The sequence below is a fragment of the Caloenas nicobarica genome, chromosome 4 (genome assembly GCF_036013445.1).
Source record: "Caloenas nicobarica isolate bCalNic1 chromosome 4, bCalNic1.hap1, whole genome shotgun sequence".
NCBI lineage: Eukaryota > Metazoa > Chordata > Aves > Columbiformes > Columbidae > Caloenas > Caloenas nicobarica.
In genome coordinates, this window is record NC_088248.1 from 6,323,517 (window position 1) to 6,343,642 (window position 20,126).

General features: G+C 48.3%; 1 protein-coding gene across 1 annotated transcript; it reads right to left on the reverse strand.

Moving 5' to 3' along the window:
• Nucleotides 1-1,367: 1,367 nt before the first annotated feature.
• Nucleotides 1,368-19,106, reverse strand: CXXC4 (CXXC finger protein 4). The gene is made up of 3 exons (XM_065634796.1): nt 18,310-19,106; nt 18,036-18,219; nt 1,368-1,442 (listed from the first exon to the last, which is right to left on the reverse strand). The coding sequence occupies exons 1-3, from the start codon at nt 19,104-19,106 to the stop codon at nt 1,398-1,400; spliced, it is 1,026 nt and encodes a 341-aa protein (XP_065490868.1). The 3' UTR covers nt 1,368-1,397.
• Nucleotides 19,107-20,126: the final 1,020 nt, after the last annotated feature.

The window sequence follows — 20,126 nt, forward strand, 5'->3', positions numbered from 1 at the left end:
CTTTGATGGGATGGCCTTCTCACTCATGAGGGGTATGACGAAGCCAAGCAATAAAAAGTGATGATCAACTGATAATAAGTATCCCTAAGTTCAGTATCCTCCATATTTTTACAACATGTGAGTTACGGCCCTCCGTGCGCTGCCTTTTCGAGGAGCAGACATTTCCTCCGCACAGCTGGAGCAAGAAGAACAGCAAATCATTCTTCTGGGGCCCAAGGGACCAGCCATTCAGCAAAGCCGAGATCAGTGGACCAAGAAACGTGTGGGGAAAAGCGGTCCTTCTTTTAAACATTTTTTTTTTAGAAAAGTTCATTTTTGTACTGCAAAAATATCTGGGTTCTCAAATGAACACCCAAACCAGTCCAACTGTCGAAACTCACTTAACTGTGAAGAGCTCCATTAGGACCAAAAATATGGCATTCCACTTTATAAAATATTTACTCAATTGCTGAAAACATTACATAAGAACTTACAGGTGAAGGGTAATTAAGCTGAGTCACCATTTTTCTAAGGTCTCGTACTCACTTTGTTTTGCATCCTAGAACCACCTTTATACAGATGACTGGTTTTGCACAGAACTGGGAGCTCCACCTCAGAGCACAGTGAAAAGTGAGTCGGACACCAGACATCATTTTTGGAGAGATATCCCTCTGTAAAGCTTCTTTGGAAGCAATGCAAGTGCACAAACCACTACTCTAATAGAGTGCTTGAAAGATTAATTTAAAATATTATGTCTTCCTCTCTTACACCACCACAATGGAAGGTAATTGCTAGATGCATTGCAATTTTTTTATCTTGGAAAACTTGGCATCAAGTCTCTATGGAAGGATGCATGGTAAAACAGTGCTGCTGTTGCTGCTGCTGCTAAACAACTAGCAAAATAATAGTTAAAGCTAGAATTTATTGCTCCGGATTTAACTCGCAGAACCACACCGTTGTGTACAAACTGTTAATCTCCATAGATGCTCAGACGTGATTGTCTCCTTGTGTCTAAACACACAAAATACAAGCGGCTATCTGTACAGTTTACAGTACTGAAACACATATATTTGAAAATGAAGTATAGATATGTTACTTTTCAAAGATACATGACTTTATAGCAGGGGTTTACCCAAACTTTTTTTTTTTTTTTTTTTTACAGCCACTTTAAAAATAGACAACAACTTCACTAGCATAGCTAAGTTACATCAAAGAAAGAATCAGTGTACTGAATGTGAAGAAGCTGGCCAATTCCCCAGGCTCCCAGATTTTTGTCTTTTGCTTTTGAGGAAACCCCTATACATAAATGAAAATAGTGTCTGAGTATATTCTTCAATGGTGGACTAAGCAGTTTCTTAAAACAAGACTTTAGCTTGCCATTCACTTCGGACTGCCTTGAAAATAAGATACACTACTGCTTAAAAGAACCATCGGAATGCTTCAGCGCTGGGAACAGGTGTTCTCTAAAAAAAAAGCAAGAAAACAAGTTAAGCTTTCTTTTGCGGCATTGGCATACTTGAGTTCTTCTAGTTGTTCTTTTCCTTTACATTTTAGGCATACTTTCAGTTATCTAGGAACAACACGATGCCTCACATTGCTTGACAATTAATAGAAACATCCTTTCTCCAAACACACACCATTTTAGGATCATACGCGATACTCAGTATCTAATACACCTAACATTCCGTCTTCTCCTTAGTTAGTTAAACAAGGTAGTCATGGAAATGTAAACGTTGCTAGAAAAAAAAATCTCTTGGAAAACAGACAGTGCTTTTAGAATAACCACACAGTTTTACAATGCTTTCTGCCTGTGCCTTGGTAGAGTGGACGTAAAGTTATGGCTTGGTGGGACTGTAGGTTAGACATGCTTTGGCAAGAACAGTTCTTTTGACGGGGGAATAACGAAGGTATTGCTCTGTCATTCGGAAAGTGTGCTGTGTCTACAGACACCTTGGGAGCACGGGTTGGCATTTCCAAACCTCAGGCTGATCACCTCATTCCACGTCTAGGTTGCAACGCAGAAAGCACTTAAGCACATCCTTGACTTCATTTCAGTGAGGGAAACATCCGACTGACTTGGAGGGGCTGCCCGGGCCGCCCTTGTACTTTCTTTTGCACACATGCTCGACCTTGGCTTACATAGAATTAGTTTACCTCCCTCCTTCCCCCACTTGTTGTCCCCCAGAAAATGATATCCTCTTGCATTTAGGTGCCTCCACACACACTTGAGTACAGGCAAATTCCCTTCACGGCTTTAAAGTACAACATACATGAGAGATGGAGGTGCTGGGCGTGCACAGGCTGTGTCACTTCTGTGAGGTGCATCTTGCCCTCAACTTCCTTCCAAGTCAAAAGATGACGAAAGTGCCCTTGAACCCCTGAATCTAGACCCACACGTCTCTGCTCCAGAGCTAATGACTATACACCAATCAGGGAGGCGAGAGCAAGCCCTGGGGTGGCTTTGTGTTAGTCAGTCCCGGCTCCCCCCCGCTACTTGTTTCATTAAGAACTGCCCACAAATAGTAGCATCGCATCCAGTGAAATGCCCCTAAAAGCAAAACTCGTGAAAACTGCAAATATATACTTGTAATGAAAGAGCACGCACTGATTTTGCTTGTGTCATATATAAATACCATGTCTCTTTTTGAAGGAATTCTTTCATTTTTGCTTCAGGGAGTACCTTTAAAGTGTTTTCCTATGTTTTCCACCAAAATCCAATAACCTATGGACTCTACAGCACCCAGTGTGCATTGTACTTGACAACAGAATATTTCTTGCTGAATTCCGTGGAACTGCTCATTAGTACAGCAAGTATTTCTTGTTGAAAAATTAGCCCACTTTGTGATAGTCAGGCTCAAGCAGTACACGGCTCCTCTTATTGTAAAAGCCACATCAAAGGGGAGCTCTTATTGTTGTGTTTATCGCTCATGCCCATGGAAATACCAGAGGCAAAAATACTTTTGCTGTGTCACCAGAATTCCAACCTGTGGTCAATTCAATACCCGCTCGCCCTCCACAAATGTTAGGCTTTAATAAATCATCTGAAAATTAACTTCCAAAGACAATGAGCTGGTCGCCCCGACCGGTACGAGTTTTCTTTGTGTCGCTGGTCCAAAAGTAGGAATCGCCCAGAACCATCTTTACCAGTCCCTGTGCGGCCGCATTAGGTGTGTTTGACATTAGCACAGGCAGTGACAAAGCGCAGCAGCCCCTCTCCCCAGGTACGCCGAGGAGAGCTAATGCGATTGCCAGCCCATCCGCGCCGCTCTGCGTGGGCTGTAAGATGGCTGCTCAGAGCGAGGTGCACAGATTTATAATTCATAAAGAGGCTGATGGCAGAGAGGCTGGAGTTCAGAATGACAGGAAACAATCGTACGACTAAATTGACCTCGAAAGAACAGCCAGGCATGCAGACGTATTAAACCCAATACCTGAAAACTAAACATAATGCTCCGCTGTAGGTTCATCTCCCTAAACACAAAACCACAGCTAGACAGAGAGATTTTAAGACATAGTGACTGAGATGGCCTTTATTTATTTTCTTGCAGCATCAGGTTGAGTTACTGTCAGATGTTGTCATATCAGCTGGAAGTAAAGGTGTAATGTCTGATTAAAAGGTCATTCAGACCTTTAAATACATGGAATAATATTTTTGAAGGGCAAAGCTGTGGTTTAATATGTGTGCTTTTGAAAAACTACAAGATAAGGAATTTTGCATCTGCATACCAAGTTCTAATTAAAGATATACATTTGCAGTTTAATATCCATTGTGCTAACCCCTGATTTGGGAATGAATTATTAATCCACGCTTAAACAAAAAGGAAAGCTTCTAAAATTGAATAGGTGGATCGAGCTAAATCTAAACCAATTTATGTGATGAAATCCATAGATTTTACTGCTCCAAGAACCAAGGTTATTTCCAGACAAAAAGAGACCCTTCAGCCCATTTAGTAGTTCAGCACACCAAGGTACAAGCTTAAGTGCAATGACCATCTACCACCCGGCTGTATAAATCCAGGAGTCCCAGCTGGGGAATCAAACTCCCCGACAAGATTACAGCGCGTTTCTGGATCTCTGTGCCGCTGGCGGGGAATCGTTATCCTGAGTGACAGGAAAGGCAGAACCCCCTGGAAGCCCGAGCAGGGGTGGTGAGGAGCAGAACCAGAGCTGATCAGCGTGGTTCTGCTGTAAAAGCCTTCACTACTCATGCCGGTGCAAATGCTGACAAACAGCAGGCTCGCTCCCAAGAGGATGCTCAGAAACCCGCAGCCCCGGCTTCTCCGAGCAGGTAATGCCATAAAGTGTGGTACTCAAGAGAATTTATCCCTGCACAAACTCGGGATGAAATGACCTCCACACTTTCAAATTCTCTTTTCTGTTCCCTTCTTGCCAGCTTTCACTGCAAAAGAAGTAGCTCAAACATTGGAAATTGTAATTGTTGCCTTGAAAAGTCAGATTCAGGTAGGGAACCAAGCACACTACATTTTTGGAGGAGGAGGTAAAACAGGCAACTGAAAGGAACAGAAGAGCGAAAATCACTTCAGTTAAGCAGCAATGAAAAAATGATACCTACATATCTGTCCTGGTTGCCCCACGCAGAAATGCAAAAGCAGAGCCTTGCCACATGTGTGTGCGTGCACACACTGCCAGCGCGTGAAAACAGCACGCTGGCAGGGGCTGCAAATTCCTCACCAGAGACTCCGTTTTGACAGCTGAGCTCTGTATTTTCACAGCAAAAGCATTAATTAAAGAACGATGCCTCCCACAGCCCCGCGGGGTGACGGACCGACTGATGGAGCCCCCGGGGCAAGGCTCACCCAAAGGCTGCCTGCTTGCCCAGGCCAGCCCCAGCCCTTGGCCACCTCATGCCTACAAAACCGGCCAGAGATGCCCTTGTCCTCAGCTCTGAGTCTCACAGCCACCTGAAAGATTTGGTATGGAGATGAGGGATCAGGAAAACTGGCCGCTCCTGCTCAGGATGCTGTTGCTTGGGCTGCAGCCCAAATTCACACCTGCATGACCAAGACTCGCTGCAAGTTATCTGTATTATTTTCTGCAAGGCTAGGGAATCACTTAGGTTGAGGTGAACCACATTCAGAAATAAAATACAACATATCAGAGCACTACATGATTATGACCTAATACTTTACTGATGTTAAAAACGTTGCATTGTGTAAGAATGCTTTGATGTTTGATCCGTGAGCAAAAATCCCACTCTCATTGATGCAAACACACATGGCTACAGCAAATTACTGGCCAGATGTGGCACTCCTCATTCCTCCTGAGGAGTCTTGGCTGAAACGATCCAGCTCAACAGAGGCCCTTTGGGAAAGCATACTGCAGCTGAGGTATGTTCAACAAGATCTGGGCTACCTGACAGTCTTTACAAAGACCTACACAACCACAGAAATAGACAGCGGTGCAGGAACTTTGTCCTTAATGCATCTCAAATTCACATGGCAAGACAAATGAAACTGGTGGATGTTCCTGTATTTCCCAAAGGAAAGGCCAGTGGATGTATAGCATGAAATTTGGCCCACTAAGTTATATACATATATATGTCTGTATGTATATCTCAATATACACATATATGTACATATATAGATATATAATCAGAGACAGAGAAATCTGGTGCTCCACGGTAGCCAAAAAGTTCAGGTGGCCCCCGTGTGAAGTGCAATTTGGATCAGTAGCCCAGCAAACACTGGCCACCACTGGCCACACACCAGTGACCGAATGCTTTCCTCACACCTGTGCGAACCTGGGCTACACACCTCACCAGTGCCACAGAACTCACACGACTGCCAGCGAGAAAGCAAACTGGCCTTTCCTCCAAGTCACACCTTGTACTTCCAGTGCCACAAGCTAATTAAGGTGTCAGCTTGATCATGCTGGAAATAACGTCAAATACACACACAGTATTGCTAACACATAAACAGCACAGAATCTTGTGCAAATCCACGTGCTCCAAAACTCATGTTCTACCCCCACTGGTGAACATGGTCTGGACAGCACCTCCCCTCCTTTCGTGCCTAAATACTGAGCCACTCAGAGAGGAAAACAGCCTTTGAAAGTATCTATGGCCCACTTTGTTCCGCTCATAAATATACATTACCCACAGCAACGACTTTGGGGAAAACCTCCCGATGCTCAGATTCAGCTCACACAAGAGTCTCCTTGAACGTTTTTCTTCAGGCGAGGAGGCTTGGGGGCAAGAAAGTGGTGAGGAAAGGAAAGGAGAGAGGAGAGAGAGGAGAGAGAGGAGAGAGAGGAGAGAGAGGAGAGAGAGGAGAGAGAGGAGAGAGAGGAGAGAGAGGAGAGAGAGGAGAGAGAGGAGAGAGGCAGAGCCAGCGCAGGGCACGTTTCTCCCAGCTGCTCTGCTCCCTGCACTGGAGGGACTCCCGAGTGTCCCACCGAGCCGGCGGGGGGAGAGGGACACGCCAGCTTTGGACAAGGTGTGAAACAGTCTACGAAGCCGCTGCTCCCCACGGCTGCCAAAATCCTCGGCTGCCCACTGATGCTGCGCTCCTGCTCGCTGTACGTGTTATCAGGAGCTAACAGATGTCCTCTAATAACGAGCTTATTATTGGACTTAGCAGATAAAACGGGACACGTACGCTGGGTCAGAAGCTCGGTGGTGAGTCTGCTTCCACAGCCCACCTTAAAATATCTCTCCCCATACCTGAGCTATGGGCCTGTCTCCCTTCATACCAAGGATGAGATTTAATATTTATTTTAAAAGTCAGCTTTATTTGCTCTGAGAGGACATGCATCTGTGTGCTGGCAGTTATTTTTCCACTTGCGCTGCATATCTCTCAGGCCATATTTGAGACAAACCAGATTTAGAACACACCAGATTAGGAAACTCATTTGACTTTCTCTGCTGCCAGCTCCACCAAGTGAAAAGTAAACCTCTGCCATGGGACACTGCAAATAGAAATTAAAAAAAAATGTACTCCTAACTCAGGGTCATGCTTTGAAAACCCAGCTCCTCTCCAACAGCTCGCTCAGAGGTAACCTCTGGAGATCTCAGTGGGGCTAGCCAGGGAGTAAAGGGTTTGTGCTCACGGTCATGGGGGAGCTAGAGATTCATCACTGTAGGGATGGATCCTGCCATCTGGACTCAGCATCAGCAGCAGGCAGTAACTCCCCAACTAAATCAATAGGATTAGTCTGAGGAGTAATGTGTTTCTCCAGAGGAGAAAGAACGAGCAAACATGCCCCTCATTTACATTCAGTACACACCACGGTTTATTTTATATATTAATTTTTTTCACTTTATATATGATATTAAATTTGGGGAATGGGTAAACAATTTCACTTTTTTCATCTGAAAAAATGCATAACACCATTGGGGAAAACAGATGGCAAATACAGGATCAGGAATCATAAGGAATCCAGACTAATGCTGTCAAAGAAAAACAGCTCAGTCCCAGGAAATGTTAGTGATGGAACCCTTCTCCATGCCAGTGAGCACCTACAGCTAAGACCAGCCGTGCTACTTTTCAGAGGGGCAGCTCGAGCCACTAAAGCATTGCTTGCACCGCAGCTGGAAAGCACAAGCATCACCCCAGGATGCAGGCAGAGCCCTGGACAGGAACACATCTCCTCTCCCCTGTCCTTCCCCAGTTGAGAACAACTGGCCGCGGTCGCCTCCCAGCACGCTCCGTCCCTTGTGCCAGCGCAGCCCTTTTGGCCAGCGAGCCGAGGGACGGAGCCAAGTCTCCACCTCTGCCATCCTGCTCGCTCCCCAGGGGAGCAGCCGGTTTGGCCGACGGCTTCGCTGTGCCTGGCACCCCGCATGTGGGGCTGGCAGCGGCGGGCAAGCGGGGCCGGGGCCAGCTGGCCACGCTGTGGCCTCGGACGGGGGCTCCTAAAGGCTTCTGGCAAAGGCAGCGGGGAAGACATCGGAGGTTTGGGTTTTCAGATCAGGGCTCTCTCATATCTCACTGCCAAAGGGATTGACGTTTCTTTCCCTATTTCTACGGCTCCCCTATTTCTGCAGTTCCTTTGGTTTTTCAGCTATCCTTGCACCTGAGGATGGCGCTGCTAAGCCCACTAGCATGTCTGTTCAACTTATGTGGCCACTTTGCCTTTTTTTCCAAAAAACCCACAACTATTCTTTGCATTCCATCAGCATCTGAAGGCCGCAGGTAGGATGAGGGATTGTTTCTGTTGGTTCTACCTGTCTGGCCTCCCAACCAGTAGGTCTGGCCTGTCTCCTGCTTTTTCAGGGATGGGGAAGGGCTGGCACAAGCTCCGACACAGTGTTACTTCAGAGCCAAGACTGATGCTAAGCAGGTCAGAAAAGCTGTCACTCAGTGCTCCCATACTGACTGTGGGAATTAGGATCAAACAGCCAAACGCTTTATTAGCATAAAGCACAAATCTCTGTTACTGGGAAAAGTTTTATAGAGAAATTCTTGGCTACAGGTTGGTTACCACCATGCAGCATAAAACCCAAGACCTTACAACGCAAAAGACGCTAAAAATGAAATATCCACACCACTGCTCAGCTTCTGCTCTTGCCTAGGACCTGCCTGGTTAATTCTGCTGCTTCTCCTCTGTCAGACATTATCAACTTGAAGTGTGCCTGCCTTCTGCAATGGATGCGCCATGTGCACACACCTCCCTGTCTCTCACACACACACTGCCATTCACCTTCTCCCTAATCAAATCCCTGTGAAGACCATCCATCAGTCCCTATCATTTATCCTTCCCCCACACACAAACTCACAAACCAGAATTACTCTTGTTAACATTCATTCCATTAATGAGAAATCCCTGCTGGTTCATCATCCAGTGGTGCAAGTCTTTGCACTCGCAGACTGACATCTCTATCATCCTCCAGACTGCTGCCCTGGGGTATGGTAATCTCTTACGGGCTGGTCTCCAAGCAGAGGGGAGGCACGTTTCTCACTACCAAGCCTAAATTTAAATCTCTTTCCCCTAGAGCTGCTGGGGCTTCTGCGTCTTTTTCTCCTGCATGGAACCTAAAATCGGCTATGATGCCTCATTGGTTAGCTAACTGCTTCTGTCCTTTGGGATTTTTCATACACTGTTGATAAAGGAGCCAGTGAAAAATACATCCATTAAATGTTTGGCTTCTGCCTGCTTGTTTCTTTTTCTGCAAAACTTGCAGGAAAAAGAAAAAAAAAAAAGAAGAAGAAAAAAGAAATTCACTTAAATGCAGTACTCAGTTACCTGGGCTGAGGGAGGATTTTCAGCCAATGCCTAAGACTCATTATAGGTACCAGCTTGGCTCTCTGGCTCTTTTCACAGCCAGTGAGCACCACGTGTTGTCCGATCAGATCCAGGGAGATGAGCAGCAACGCAAACTCTTATACAGCGGGTCACCACAATTCCCAGCTGGAGGGGAAAACATTAAAAGATTGTAAATGGCTCTGAACCCCATTCAGTCCTGGGTATGTCTTCTGAAATTTTCAAGGATGACAATTAAGACCCGTCTCAGTGATTATTTTCATGACACTGCCACCTCTGCTGGACTTCAACCTCCAATTTATTTTACATCAGCCTCCAAGCAACCAGCCAACTGTGATCCCTGCCTCCCTGAGCTTAGATGAACTGGTGACTTAGAGGGAACAGGTTTTATATCATTACTAAGCTTGTGTCACCGAGTCCTCTCTCACCCACTCCCTAGTGGCTAGCTATTCAAACCCATGAGCTTTCCGAATATATTTTCTCCTCTTTTGCTCACTCTAAAACCAACAGCCTTTGTTTGACTGATACCACTTGTTTTGGAGATCACATATTTAAAAACATATACTCGCCACCTCTTATTTTCCATTTCTGACGTCTTTAACTGCACCACAATAATCATGCTTTGTCCTCCTTGTACCTTCTACACAGATGGCTAGAGCTCTTCAGTTCTCTTCCAAGCCTGTAGCTGCCAAGGTCGCTGCACCACCTCTGCATCCCCACCCAGCCGTTAGGATGTGCAGAAGGATGGATGTTCCTGAACCTCAGTTATTTTGGGGTATCTCTTTTATGATGATGGAGCAAAGTCTTTGTGTGTGCTCTAGCTTCCCTAGGACACGCAGTACACACCACCCAAAAAACCTCTAAGCCCAAGCAGTCCTCGTGCAACAAATCATCATTTTCAGCCTTTCATTTGCAAACATTCCCTCTCTCTTTCACATTTGTCAGCTTGTCTGTATGTATGCCTTTATCATTTCCTCAGCTCTTGAACAACTTGTTCAGATCATGCAGCTCCTCCCGTACCACATGCTCATGCCAGTACACAGATTCTCTCCACAAATTCTAGTCAATTTGAAAAATGAATTAAAGAACTTGGATTACCCTGTCAACAAGGGCACGTGGAAAGCCCTGCCTACCCTCATCGAGGTCTCCTTCTGTTGTATGAAGTCTTGGCCTTCCCCCAGAGAAGTGCTGAGAGGACGATGACTGGTGAGCTGTTCAGCTGCCTCACCCGAATTGCTGATGCCAAACCTCCTGCTCATAGCAGCAGCTATAATCTGCCTTCTTCTCGCCAGGGGAGACCTCTCTGCCATTTTCAGCACTACCACAGTACCCTGCCTGCCAGCAGATCACCTCCAGTGCTCGGCCCGTCTGCCTCATGGTAACCAAGTCTGTCCTACAGAGGGGCAGACATCCCCCCACCGAGGCTTTGCACGTTATAACCAACCCTCAGCCACTTTTGCATCCTCCTCTGTTTGAGAGGATCTTAACTGATATCCATCCTGAACTCCCTAGGATTTCCCATCATTTTCCAGTGTTTATTAAGTTCCTCCCTTCACTCCGAATTTTTCTCCACCTCCTCAACCACTGAATAATCTCTCTCATCTCTGTACAAATAACTTCTAGTCAAATGAAGTCTGATACCAGCTAATGTAGAAGTACAACAGAGACCATGGCCACAGCAGTCTGGAACTGAAAGGAATACTGTCCTGAGACAGCAAAGGCGCAAAGTTTTAAAATGTCCAACACTTTAGAGACTGAGATAAAGGAGAAGACTGACTAGAGCAGGAGAAAGAATAAAACCCTGTGGTAAGAGAAAGGCATTTGATGAGTTTGCTGCCCGCCAAGAACGCAGTATCCAGCATGACCCAGGCTGCCTTATTCCTTTTATGTTCTCATATCTCACTTGCCACTGGAGTGTCTGGTTAAATAGGAAGGGATGGAGAAACTCCAGAAAACTGCAAAAAAATTCAACAGGCTTCACAAATACCTGGCTATGGATTTTTATAATGTTAATTAAGAGGATGCCTAGGAGTTCCAGGGAGAAGAAAATATTCCCCATAAAGTCTGAGAGTAGAAGTTAACAAGCCTGCTGGGATCTTTGTAGCCCCTGCAGAGTGAAGGCTTCAACATTATTAAATGGCTGTCGCACCTAAAGTATGGTGCAACATAACTCAACAAACAGAAAGCGCAGGATGCTGAAATGGAGGATGACTTTACGCCGCAGAGTAATTCAATTTCAGGACAGGTGTTTGCATGTGACTGAGCAAGATACGACTGTGGGAAACAATACAGGTACCCAAAAGAAGAGAGAAGACAGACACAGCAAGCTGGGCTCCCAAATAGCAAAAAAGTGTCAAACGAAACCGCACGCTTCAAGACACCGCTGTTCTGCACGATCACTTGAAGTAGATGAGCTATCAAAAAATACAGACACCACAGAAGCACAGAAATGCTTTTTTCGGGTGGTGGTGCTCCGCAGCAGACAAAGTATCTGATAGAAATTTTTAAGCACATAGTTGGTGACTCAGGAATTGTTGGTAACCCAGGCTAAGTCCCAGGGACTTTCTTATGGTGACATGAGTTACTTTCTTATTGCTCCTAACTCACTCGGGTACATCCAAAAAGCTTATATCAAAGCCTTTCCCTACAAAACCAGCAGCTGCTTCCCATTGCAACCAGCTATCAAAAGGATTATGCTCTATTTGACGAGACTTTAAGGTGTAGATTCTAAGTTTGCCTGCTTAGAAATATTTCACCAAGCCTAACCCTTAAAATACATGCATGTTAAAAGTCAGAAGACTACTAGTTTTCTTTTTACAGATAGAAATTTTTAGGATATTTGGAAAAGACCTGTTCTCGGCCATATCTGTGTACCAAGTGTATGACAGCGTACAGAAATTAATACCTGTCTTTTATTTAACTCTCTAGAGCACATTTCTTTTAAAACCAAAAATGTAGTAAGATGTTGCTCTTCAACAGGGACCACATACTAATTCATTCTCCAAGTGACCAAGGTGTTAGGTGTCCACTTAGCAAACAGAATTCTGTGGAAAGTGGCCCAAAACCCCAATAATATGAATACACATGTACAGGCAGACAAAACCCGAGACTGTTATTTACTGTTAACCACCCCAAATGAGTGGTATACGATATTCACATATCTACCAGCTTAAACGAGTCTCCCTGTATGAATAAGGCATGATGCATATAGCCTGCGACATTTTGTAAGATTTTCCAAAAGTGCTGTAGCTGGCATAAGAGTCCAAGTCATGATGGTTTTATGCACTGCTAACTGAAATATATAGTCCAAATTGACTTAGATAATGTTTTTTTGGGGAAAAAAAAGGTACTCATTAAGCTGATTCCTGCCCTAGGAAAAAGAAAAAACTGGCTTTATTTATTTATCTTTCTCACAATACATGCAACTTGTCCAGCCTAAACAATACACAGAGATTTCATTATGTCAACTTAAAAAAACAGATTAACCAATCAGTCACGACACTGAAGACCAAAGTCTGCTGCAAAATCCTGATGTCCCAACTGTATAACCTACATTGGTACTTAGAAAAATGTGCAAAGAACTATTCAGTGCGATCAAAACGCGGGGCCGCCACAACCAGTCAACCTCTCTTACCATATGGACAATTTCAGTGGCAAGCAATCATACTTCAGTGATTTAAAGCAAGCAATTTCCAATGCAAGCAGAAAGCAGTGTTTGTACGAAGGAGCCTGTTAAGCCCGTGACTGGCCTACGATTTTGCTGAATTCCTTGAAATTCTGTTCAGTCCAATACCAAATCCCACCACGAAGAGTTTCCTTAGGCAGGGGAAGCTGAATTTTTGCCCTCCTTTAACAAACTACACTATATCAAACAGCAGTTTATATAACATATATTCTAAATGGAATGCTAATGTCATGGGGTTTGGGCGCTTTGCTTTGTAAGTATCACACAAGGAAAGGGAAACAACAATATATGAAACAGTAAAACAGATGACGACATCCAACTCCATTTCAGAGGCTATCCCTTGCACTAATAATTTGCCAGAACTGTAAGGAGACCAAAAACTCTACTCCACTGGGCTTTCAATGTCTTCCTCAACCCCATGTCTCCCACCAATCGCAATGCATTCCCGCCTTGCCAGATGTGATAGCTACAATGAGATTTCCAAGCGGCGGAGATGAGGCATTGGTGAGCAAAGACATCTGCAGCTGCCCTGGTGTCTGCTGGAGGTGGCAGCAGGAAGCCTTGCACTGTCCCCAAGAACCTCCAGAGGTCAAAAGGAAAACTCATCGCCGAACGTATGCTTATCCCAGACACGTAAAATCTGCATGAAAGTGACAAAAACCCTCGCAAAATGCTCAACAAATGTCAAATCTTGCCCTGCCTCTTGCCTCCTCCGCTCACTGCCAGCACCATCACCGCAGGATCGTGCCCCGTGTCAGAAGTCCCGTGCAAGAGTCTCACAGTCACCAGGCAAGGGGTCTCATGTAGTTCCAGCAGCCACTGCCAGTGCCAGGCACCCTCCCTGGGGGCTAGGGCCTGGGGACAGAAAAACAAGAGCACCTGGGCAGAATTAAAAGGCATTTAGAGCTGATCAGGGCTTTGCAGCCGATAGCCAACATGAATTGCACTCAGGACAGGTCACAGTTCTTGCTCCAGCTGTAATGCCCAGGGACAGGGACTGCTCTTTTGCCAGCTTGCAAAGTGTTTAACACATGAGGAGCCGCAGCCAGATGGAGGGCTACGAGGCAGAGAAACGCTGCCCTACAGCAACATTTCAGCATAGAACGGCAACACGGGCTACCAGGTGGTCTTTCTTTCCACCTCCCAGTTAGCCACTTGAGTCATGTTAGCTGCCTGCTCCTTATCAAGCTTTTCAGTTCCCCCTCACGCTACTCAAATCCATCCTGCTGCCGCTTAACTTATGCATGTAATTTAAAGCTAGATAGACGGCAGGGAAATTGCTTCCTCCGAGGCCCTTGCTAATTGACCCCTATCCACAGAGCTCAGCAGTCTTCCCTTAACAGCGCTCGCGTGCGCTACCACGACACAAAGTGCGAGTTCGGAGGTTGCCAGCGCAGCCTCTCTCCCCCGTGGCAATGCCATATGGTGTTAAGATTTTCCAGCTCAGGCACTGTTCCTGTTGAAATCAATCACTGCGACCCTATCCCCGGCGAAAGCCATCTCAAAACCCCACTGGCTTGAAACGCGACTCAGTGACGTGCCGTGGATTGGGATGCTGGTATTTACTACTTCAGGTTGGTATGCAAACGTTTACTTTAATAGTGCACATATCAATTAGCGCGGCTGTAACGAATAAAACAAGCGGCACCGGCTACGATGACAGCATGGCCAAACAGCAGATATTCCACATTTGGGCCAAACCCTTCAGACCCTTCCAATGCGAGTCAGCCTCTCTGCCTGACTTTGCTGCTACGCTAATGCAAACGAGGAGTAGGTCAACTGAGACTCATACACTGAATTGGGATGGTTTACGTCAAAGAGAGGGGGATGTAAAGTAATGCCAGGCTCCTAATCTTCATAACTTGCAGCAGAAGTTATACACGCATATACCAATCAGAGGAAAATAAGTAGTCTCTACAGGTAAATAAAGATTATGTCTCTTTAAACCCCAACTGTAAATCTGAACAAACACAGAATATACATACACAAGTACGCAGCGTGCAACGTGACGTCAATCTTATTTTTATAGATTTATTTTTACCATACATAAAATTTCCTAGTAATAATAACATTCTATGAAAAATACTAGAGCATTGGGACACTTTTAAGGTGAAAATAGTACAAGAAAAATAGGAAAAAATAATTCAAGTGTTAAAAAAAATGCTGGGAGGGAAGCATTCCGTTAAAAATGTAAGGGTCAGGGCCTGGAAAGCATTCATGTGAATCTGTCTTCAGCTCCATGTACCAACCTTGTGAGTTAGTATGCCTTCATTGCACCAGTAGAAGAAGAGATTTAAAGGAAAAAGAGAGCAATGGTTTACGTAGGATCAGCCAGTTTACTGTTTATTATTATTCTCATTTTCCGTTTATTTCGTTTTTAAACACAGTTCCACCCCCTGCCTTGAATCATCTCCACAACTTGCAGCCACTGTCGCGTGCAATTCACAAGTGCGTAGTGGACCGGGAGCCCCTCCATCCTCATCGCATTTCCTTGGTTCCATGCCTACCCAGGTGACGCGGGATCGCCCACGCAAAGCTGTTGCTTCCCTAAACCAGCCCCAAAATCTCACCCCGCAGGGAGGCTGCCCTGGCCCACCCCCCAACACCACTGCAGTGCCCTCCTGTAGGCCCTGTCACTCGGACACCCTTCCAGCTGGTGGCCTTACAGCCAGAGCACTGCTGTCACTCTTTATATTAGATAATTTAAAATTAATACAAAACAGCAAAAAAAGGGAAAGATGACATGAGAAAAACAACCATATAAGAAAGTTACTCAGTTTGGGCACTCTTCCTCTCCTACTGAAAAAAACACATTCCTGTAAAGAAATCAGCCATATCCCGTGACCAACTTTGTGATGGGTCACAACCTGCAGAGAAGTGATGCCTTACTGACAGCTCCACAGCTGGAAAGAGAAACCTGTTTCCTTCAAGTCACGGTATAGCAGCAGAGGAGCTTTTGTGTCTACATATCTGGCGGAGCACAAACAGGAGCAGGGGTGGGGAGAGAGAGAATGAAGAAAAGAACTGAAGGCAGGTGGTTATAAGAGTACACAAGTGGCTAATAAAACCATGGTTTTTACTAGTCACAGTGGTTAAACAATTTTAACGGGCGGCATTCTCATAACACGCCTGAGCAGTTTTTAGGGCTGCGGAACACCTCTGTCAGGAGTGAGGAAGTTCTGGAAATGTGCTCAGAGATGCACAGAAACCCACGGGAAGATCTGATAACGTACAAATTCGTTTCTTCCAGAGATAGCTCGCTTTCTGCACAAATCGATAAGCCATCAGAACCTATCATTTATCACAAACATTAAATCCCAGCAGTGTCCTGGTTTGCAAGCCTAATGAGGGAACCTGGTGCACAAAGGCACCCCCAGTGTTGGGTGGTGCGGGGGGGATTCGCCACGTCTCTGGTCAGAGAAGCCTCTTTTAGGATGTACTCAGCATTATAATCCATCATTAACAGACAGAGGCATTAGGTATCTTCTTTGCAAACTTGCTACGAAACCAACAAGGGTATATTCTTGAGAAAACCAAGAGCTGAAAGCCCAATCTAGTTTCTAGCACCTGGGAAGTCCCTCCTGGTTTTTGTGTTAGTGATGCCAGGTCACCGTACACTCACAAAAAACAGCCAAGAGGATGCAGAACTATAAATAAAACTTTTAGCAAGGACTGTTCACTCTTGCAAGGAAGAATTAATTAGTTAGTTTGATGAGGCTGGTTAGGAAAGAGTTAACTGTATCAGCCAAATGTCAATTAAACCCCTAAATGTTGCTTTTATGCCATGGCAGTATCAATACCATCATCATTATCCCCATTTATTTAACACAGATCAAATTAATGGGCTCTTGGTGTTGCTTTTTCCCTGGAATCCCCCATCCCACCTCTTCTTGGAGAGAACTCCCTTAAGCAATGAGCCGGGGAATCCACCGCTCTGCACACACACGAACACACACACAGACAGAGGGAAGCTACAATTTCTCACTTAGTTGCTAATTTCTGTGACTACAAATCTTGATGGCACCCAGAATACGCTCCTCCTCCGTACTAAATCCATCATCCTCAACACCTTCAGACACATCTGATATGTGCGTCTACACAGCAACACTATAATTTTAATAATGACAAGGGATTAAGTATGATTACTAGTCTTTCCTCTCACTTGTTTCCTTCTCTTAATGGTATCAACCAATTGCCATTTTCCTCCTGCTTGTGTATTTGGGTTCCCATTGTCTGTCGTCCCTGCGACACCAACCGAAATGTCTGCGACATGGGACCTGCCTGTCTCTCCTATGTCTAGCAAACCTGAAAATCGTTGGGAAATGCCACACGTTGTCAGCTCTGCAGCCACATCGTGAAAACAACCGTATGTACAGAAATCAGTTCAGTCATACCTGTGCTATTTTTCCATTGTGTTTTATACATCGTGAGTGGGTTATTTTGTAAAAGATACTGCCAAAGGGGTTACTTGGGCACGTTTCACCGACCACTGGGCTCTATGGCCAGTTGTCTGTGTTGGACAAACTGCTGCCAGTCACCCTGGAGATGAACTCGCCATTACCTCCCCCTGAACTTCCGACGGCGGGAGCCAGGCGTTCAGCTGAAACTTTCACTGTCCCACCTCCCCGTCCCTACAAACCGCCCCGAACCATCATGATCGCCATTATTTTTTTTTCTTTTTTTTAAAAAAGGAAAAAAAGAAAATGAAAAAAAAAAAGAAATAAACCAGAGACAGCCAGCAGTCTTATAGCACGGCAGGTAAACCAGGCGAGCAGCGTCTCGTAACAGCCACGATCTGGCGGGGCGGGGGCCGGCGCCCCTCGGCCGGCCTCCGGGTCGGAGAGGCAGGGGGACCCGCGGCGGGGAGGCCCGCGGGGGCGGTTCTCCGTCCCTCCTCGGCGGGGCCGGGGGCCGCGGCCAGCGCCGAGCCCGGCGGGGCGGCGTTTCTCTTCCCTGCGGGGCGGAGAGGGGGCGGGCGGCGGGGCAGCGCCGCGGGGGGGGGGCCTCGCCCGCACCCTCAGAGCCTGAAGGAGGCCTCGGAAAAGGGATGCTGCATCTTGAAGCTAGACAAGAAGCACTGGAGGGGAGGGGGCAGGGGGTTGAGGAGGGACGGCGGGAGGCTGGGGAAAAAGAAATCATCTCCTCTGACCTCTAGCGAAGTGCCCGGTTTTTTCTTAAGCTCTTCACATTTCCTAAATTTGCAGATCTGGTGTCCCGTTTTGCGGTTCCTGCAACTGCTGCAGACTCCACAGTTGATGAGCCGCTTGCAGGGCACGCACACCCCGCAGCGTTTCCGCTTCTTCTTGGCGGGGTTGCCCGCCCCGGCCCCGCCGCCGCCGCCGGCCCCCCCTCCGCCGCCGCCGCCGCCACCTCCTCCGCCGCCGCCGCCTCCGCCGCCCCCCGCGCCGGCGGCGGCGCCCAGGGCGGAGGCGGGCGAGGCCGAGGCGTGGCTCTGCGGGCAGTCCGCCAGGTTGGCGATCTGGAAGGCGCTGTCTGTGACGGCGGCCGAGGCCGCGGCGGGGGAGTGCAGGGCCGTCATGACGATGACCCCGGGGGGCAGGGAGAGGCCGCCCAGCGCCGGGATGGCCGAGAAGGTGCCGACGCGCTCCGGGAGGTTCATGATCTCGGCTTCGGTGGCGCCGCACTTGAGCTTGTTCATGCACTCCCCGGCCAGCGGCCGGCAGTGCTCGGGGGAGAGGGTGGAGAGGAAGTTGCCGTTCGCCATGGGCAGGGCGGGCTGCTCGGCCGGCGGGCAGCCGGGCTTGCCCAGCCGCTGCGAGTCGCTCCGGTGGTGCATGCCGCCCCTGCCGGCGTGCAGCGAGGAGGCGGCGGCGGCGGCCGCGGAGGCGGAGGCGGCGGCAGCGGCGGAGGAGGGCTTCCTCGCGCCGCCCGCCGCGCCGCCGCCGCCGCCGCTGCCCCAGAGCATGGCGGTGGCGGCGGCGGCCGTGGCGGTGTCGCAGTTCCAGGGGGACATGCCGATGCGGGCGGCGGCGGCGGCGGCGGCGCTGGGGAAGATGGGGGTGGTGATGCGGGCGATCTTGGCCGCCTGGGGGAAGGCGCCGCCGTTGGTCTTGTAGAAGGTGGCGAAGGAGCGGTACCTCTCCATCTCCGAGTTGTAATCCACAAGGCTGTTGAGGGCCCCCTCGGGCAGGTGGCTGTCCTTGGGCAGCCCCGGCGCCTCGGGGTTGGGGCCGCTCTCCACACACACGTTGGTGTTCATGTTGGCCGGCGGGGACGGCGGGGGGGTTGGGGGCCGGGGGGAGAGGGACGGGGCGGGGGGGGGGGGGGTCGCTTAATCCTCCTCCTCCTCCTCTGGGCGCATTCCCGCCGTCGGTGCCTGGCCGGGCAGCCGCTCCTCCTGCATCCTCACGGGAGCTGCCGCAGCTGAAACACAGAAAGTCATTTCCGAGGGGGTGCGCGCGCGGGGGGCGCTAACGGCCTCAATGGCCACCCGGTGACAGGGGGGATGTGGGAGGGGGCACACACCGCCGTACCCGCGGGCAGACGGCTTGAGGAGGCAGCCCGGACGGAGCAAGCCCCGTCCCGGGATGAGCCGGCGACACCGCGGGGCGAGGGGGACACACACACGACATGGGGAGAGGGAGCTGGCCACCTACCATCGCCGCCGGGGGAAATGAAAAGGCGGGGAAAAAAAAATAAAAGGAATAATAAAAAAAAAAAGAGAGAGAGAGAGAGAGGGAGCGGGGGGGAGGGAGCCGCCAGCTGCCACGGTGTCCTTCTACGCCCGGCGGTCATTAGCTGCCTGCCGGCACAGCTGGCTCCACCGGGCGCTGGTCGCGGCGGCAGCGGCCCCTCCGGCCCTCCCCGCTGCGGAGGTGGAGCGGGGGGAGGGTGCCGGAGGGCCGCGGGGGAAAGCGGGGCTAGGTTAAAAATAAATAAATAATAAAATAAAATACTTAAGGCAGGCAATTTCACAGCTTGCGATCCCGGCGCCTGCAGCTGTACTAAAGACGGAGTATTTATCCCCAACCTCTGGGGAGGATTCCCCGCCATCGCCGAGGGCAGCGCAGGGAGGGTTCGCGGGGTGGGGGGGAGAGCACAGAGCGACACGGGGACAGCCCCTCTGCGGGGCTTCGCGGGAGAGACAACCCGGGAACGGCCGGGAGGGCACGTCGCTGTACCTGCTGAACCAGCCCTCGGCGGGGAAAGATGGCTTTTCTGCTTCAGGCTTAGCAAAGTTTAGGAGGGGGGTAGGGACGCGGTGCTCGTTTTATTTCCC

Coding starts and splice junctions, on each gene's coding strand:
- CXXC4 (XM_065634796.1), bottom strand. CDS start 19,106: ATGAACACCAACGTGTGTGTGGAGAGCGGCCCCAACCCCGAGGCGCCG. Junction 18,220..18,309: donor TCGGCCTCGCCCGCCTCCGC/CCTGGGCGCCGC, acceptor GGCCGGCGGCGG/CGGCGGGGCCGGGGCGGGCA. Junction 1,443..18,035: donor AACCGGGCACTTCGCTAGAG/GTCAGAGGAGAT, acceptor CTTTTTTTTTAG/AGAACACCTGTTCCCAGCGC.